Source organism: Helianthus annuus, chromosome 6 (genome assembly GCF_002127325.2).
Source record: "Helianthus annuus cultivar XRQ/B chromosome 6, HanXRQr2.0-SUNRISE, whole genome shotgun sequence".
NCBI classification, from domain to species: Eukaryota; Viridiplantae; Streptophyta; class Magnoliopsida; order Asterales; family Asteraceae; genus Helianthus; species Helianthus annuus.
This window is the reverse complement of record NC_035438.2, coordinates 90,874,047-90,878,148: the sequence shown is the minus strand read 5'-3', so window position 1 is coordinate 90,878,148 and position 4,102 is coordinate 90,874,047. Positions and strand designations below refer to the sequence as shown.

General features: G+C 41.0%; 1 protein-coding gene across 1 annotated transcript; it reads right to left on the bottom strand.

The window, feature by feature from the left end:
- Positions 1 to 718: 718 nt before the first annotated feature.
- On the bottom strand, positions 719 to 1,253 carry LOC110866263 (uncharacterized mitochondrial protein AtMg00810-like). The gene is made up of 2 exons (XM_022115510.1): positions 837 to 1,253; positions 719 to 730 (listed from the first exon to the last, which is right to left on the bottom strand). Exons 1-2 carry the CDS (start codon positions 1,251 to 1,253, stop codon positions 719 to 721), a joined length of 429 nt encoding a protein of 142 aa, XP_021971202.1.
- Positions 1,254 to 4,102: the final 2,849 nt, after the last annotated feature.

Sequence of the window (4,102 nt, the reverse complement as noted above, 5' to 3'; positions counted from 1 at the left end):
TTGCTTGGTACCCCGATTTCTTTTTGTTTTCAGTGTTTCAAGAAATGACAAAGTGTAAGCAATTTTCTATCATTTCCTCTAACAGGAGTCAGACACAAGCATCTAATTTTGGATTTTCTAGAATATCCCCCCAAAAATCTTTATTTTCGAAAGTCCATTGCCCGAAAATGAAATTTTAAAAATTCAGAAAATCTTTTTGGCGGGCAACGTTTTACGATACTTGTTTTACTTTTAACAAACGTTTTTTTTATAGAGTATGTACGGACGATTTTGGACAACAAGATTCATTTCCATTCAAGGAAATTAACCATTTCCAACCAGGTTACCAACTGCTTGAATCGGGTTTTATCAAAGGCTTTCATGAAAATGTCGGCCAGCTGCTGTGTTGTATTCACTGGCACCACTTGAATGTATGCTTTCTCATAAGCATCTCGAATTGCGTGAATTCGAATTTCGATGTGCTTTGTTCTGGAGTGGTGGATGGGATTCTTCACAATTCCCAGACATGCCTCATTGTCGATGAATATCGGAGTCTTCATGATGTTGATTCCGTAATCCAACAACTGATTTTGTATCCAGAGAACTTGCGAACAGCAACTGTAGGCCGCGGTGTACTCTGCTTGAGCGGTGGACGTGGACACAGTTGTCTGTTTCTTGCTTTGCCATGAGATTAGACGATTTCCCAAGAATTGACATCCTCTTGATACAGACCTGCGATCTACTTTACAACCTGCATGATCACTGTCAGAATAAGCAATAAGATCAAAATTACTATCTTTAGGATACGAAAGACCTAGTTTCGGAGTTCCTTTAAGATAGCGGAAGATGCGCTTCACAGCAGTTTCATGTGATTCTTTGGGATTTGTCTGAAAGCGAGCACAGAGACAGACAGCCCACATAATCTCAGGCCTGATAGCCGTTAAGTAGATCAGAGAACCGATCATCGAGCGATAAAAGGACTTGTTCACTGGTTTTCCTTGAGGATCTAGAGTAAGCTCCGTCTGAGAGGCGAACGGGGTGCTAGCAACTTTACAATCGTTCATGTTGTACTTTGTGAGAATATCCCGAATGTACTTAGCCTGATGAATGAGAATGCTGTCCTCCTTTTGCTTTACTTCTAGCCCTAAGAAGAACGTGAGCTCTCCCATCATGCTCATTTCGATCTTTGCCTTCATGACGGTCTCGAATTCTCTACACAGCTCCTCATTAGTTGACCCGAAAATGATATCGTCTACGTAAATCTGAACCAGCATTACATCTTCTCCATTGGTTTGGTGAAGAGGGTCATGTCAATCGTTCCTCTGGTGTATCCACACTTCAACATATAGGTTGACAAAGTCTCGTACCAAGCACGTGGAGCTTGGTGAAGACCATAGAGAGCTTTGTCCAACTTGTAGTATCGACCTGGAAAATGAGGATCTTCGAAACCTAGTGGCTGACATACGTAGACTTCTTCCTTTACCTTCCCGTAGAGAAAGGCACTCTTACATCCATCTGAAAAACTTTGAAATTTTTGTATGATGCATACGCCAGGAATATTCTAATTGCTTCCAATCTTGCAACTGGAGCGAAAATTCTTCATAATCAATTCCTTCCTCCTGACGAAAACCTTGCACCACCAATCTAGCCTTGTTCTTGATTACTACTCCACGATCATCCATCTTGTTACGAAAGACCCATTTTGTTCCAATTGGAAACTTTCCTTCAGGTAGATCTACTAACTCCCAAACTTTGAGTTTGAGAAATTGAGATAATTCTTCCTGCATGGCCTGAACCCAACTGGAGTCTTGAATGGCTTCTTCGATGTCACGTGGCATGGATTGTGAAAGAAAAGCTACATAAAGACCTTTGTTGATGCTTGATGATTGACCATGAGTACGTACATCTTCTTCTACTGCACCTATTACATTTTCAAGAGGATAATTGCGATTTGTTTTATATCCTGCATTTGCGTGAGACTCAATCTGCTGCGGAAGATTGGTGAAGTGTTCGTCGACGTAGATTACAGGAGGATCATCTTCTTGAGTTGGTTCATCCACATTAGCCTGTGAAGAAGAAGCACCGTTTTCAGGGGTGTTTTCAGGCAAAGTGTTACCAGTTACTTCATCCATAGAGAGGAGTGGATCAACAGAGAATGGAGAGAAACGGGTAGTGAACGGAGTTACACCAATATCTGAGGAATCAAACAGAGGTTCAACTTGAGCAACTTCAACAGGTTCTGCCTCTGGAGTATCTTCTGGAATTTCAAAGGTGTTGAAAATTACACCCACATCATAAAACCAATCGGGAGTACTTCCAGTGTTAGTGTAGTTTCCTTCTTGAAAATCAACGTAATACGATTCAATCACCATCTTCATTCTTCTGTTGTAGACTCTGTAGGCTTTCTACGTAGATGAATATCCCATGAAGTAGCAGATATCGGCCACTGCTTCGAACTTGATGAGATTTTCTTGAGTGTCTAGAAGAGTGCACGAACATTTAAATGGTCTGAAGAAGTCAATGAGCGGCTTCCTTTTGAAGAGAAGTTCATATGCCATTTTTCCGTGTGGTTTTACAATGAGAACCCTGTTCAGAACGTAGCATGCTGTATTTACTGCTTCTGCCCAAAAGATGATCGGAAGCTTTGAATCCACCAGCATGGTTCTCGCGACCTCGATCAACGTTCTGTTCTTACGTTCAACAACTCCATTTTGTTGAGTAGTTCTGGCTGCACTGTATTGAAGATGAATTCCCTTTTCTGCACAGAAGGATATGAAGGTTTGATTTTTGAATTCGGAACCATTATCACTTCTGATCGACTTCACTTTTAATCTGCTCACGTTTTCAATCAAGGGAATGAATGACTTGAGAATATCAGCTGTCTCACACTTTGCTTCATGAAAATATACCCATGAAAAACGAGAGAAATCATCTGTAATCACCAAACAGTAAGAACTTTCAGCAAGACTTTTAACACTTATTGGACCAAAAAGATCCATATGCATCAACTGGAGAGGCGCAGTAATCTTGTTCACTACTTTGGACTTGTGCGATTTCTTGTGTTGCTTTCCTTGGGCGCATGCTATACATTTTTCAGAAAAAGGAAATTCTTTTATCGGAAGTCCACTTACTAAGTTTAACTTAGAGATTTTGTTCATATTTTTGAAATTTACATGCCCCAATCGCCTGTGCCAAAGTAGTGACTCCGATTCTGAAGCCTTTGAGATCAAACAGGTCAGGTTATCATTTGTCTTGGCATTTTTCATGTTGAGCACGTATGTGTTGTTTTATCTTGGAGCAGTGAGCATGATCATTTCTGCAGGTACGACATATTCAGGCTTGAGAAACAAGCATTCCATGTCGTTGAAAAGCACTGATATTCCTTTATCACAGACTTGTGATACACTCATGAGATTGTTGCATAATTCTGGAACATAGTTGACATTTTCCAACGTGAGGGCTGACGGGTGGTCCGTAGGACAACCCTTAAAAGGTCTAAATGTACGCACATTCCATGCTTTATTCAATTAATTGCTTGAACTTGGTAACCACTCTATGTTTGATTTTGCAGGTGTTAAAGTGCATAAAAGATGGATATTATGGAGCTTGGATGGATGCTAGATGATGGTGTAAACAGGAATTATTGATTCAACTTGTAATGAAAGAAACAAGAAAAAACATAACATACAGCACCGTAACCTACGGCTCTGGCCGTAGGTTACGGCTCCAACATGTCCAAATTTCATCACCGTAAGACAGGAGCTCCTTGCCGTAAAGAACCACTCAGAGCCGTAACCTACGGCTGAGGGCCGTAGGTTACGGCACCCTATGCTGATTTCAGCATCATGACTGCCGTAAGCTACGGCAGGCGCCGTAGCTTACGGCGCCGACTGATCTCAAAATGTAACCTACTCATTTATTAGCCATTTGAAGAGGATTTATGGAGAGGTATCATTGGTTTTTCGGTTACAATATGCTAGAAACGAACATGGGAGTATATGAGAGGCACTTGGGAGTGAAGAACAATATCTTTGAACTATCTTATCACTTATTTTCAACTAGACTTGGTTAGTGAACGAATTAGCTGTCACACCCTGGCTTTGCGAAAGCGTGGTTAATTTGG

Coding starts and splice junctions, on each gene's coding strand:
- LOC110866263 (XM_022115510.1), bottom strand. CDS start 1,253: ATGCTGGTTCAGATTTACGTAGACGATATCATTTTCGGGTCAACTAAT.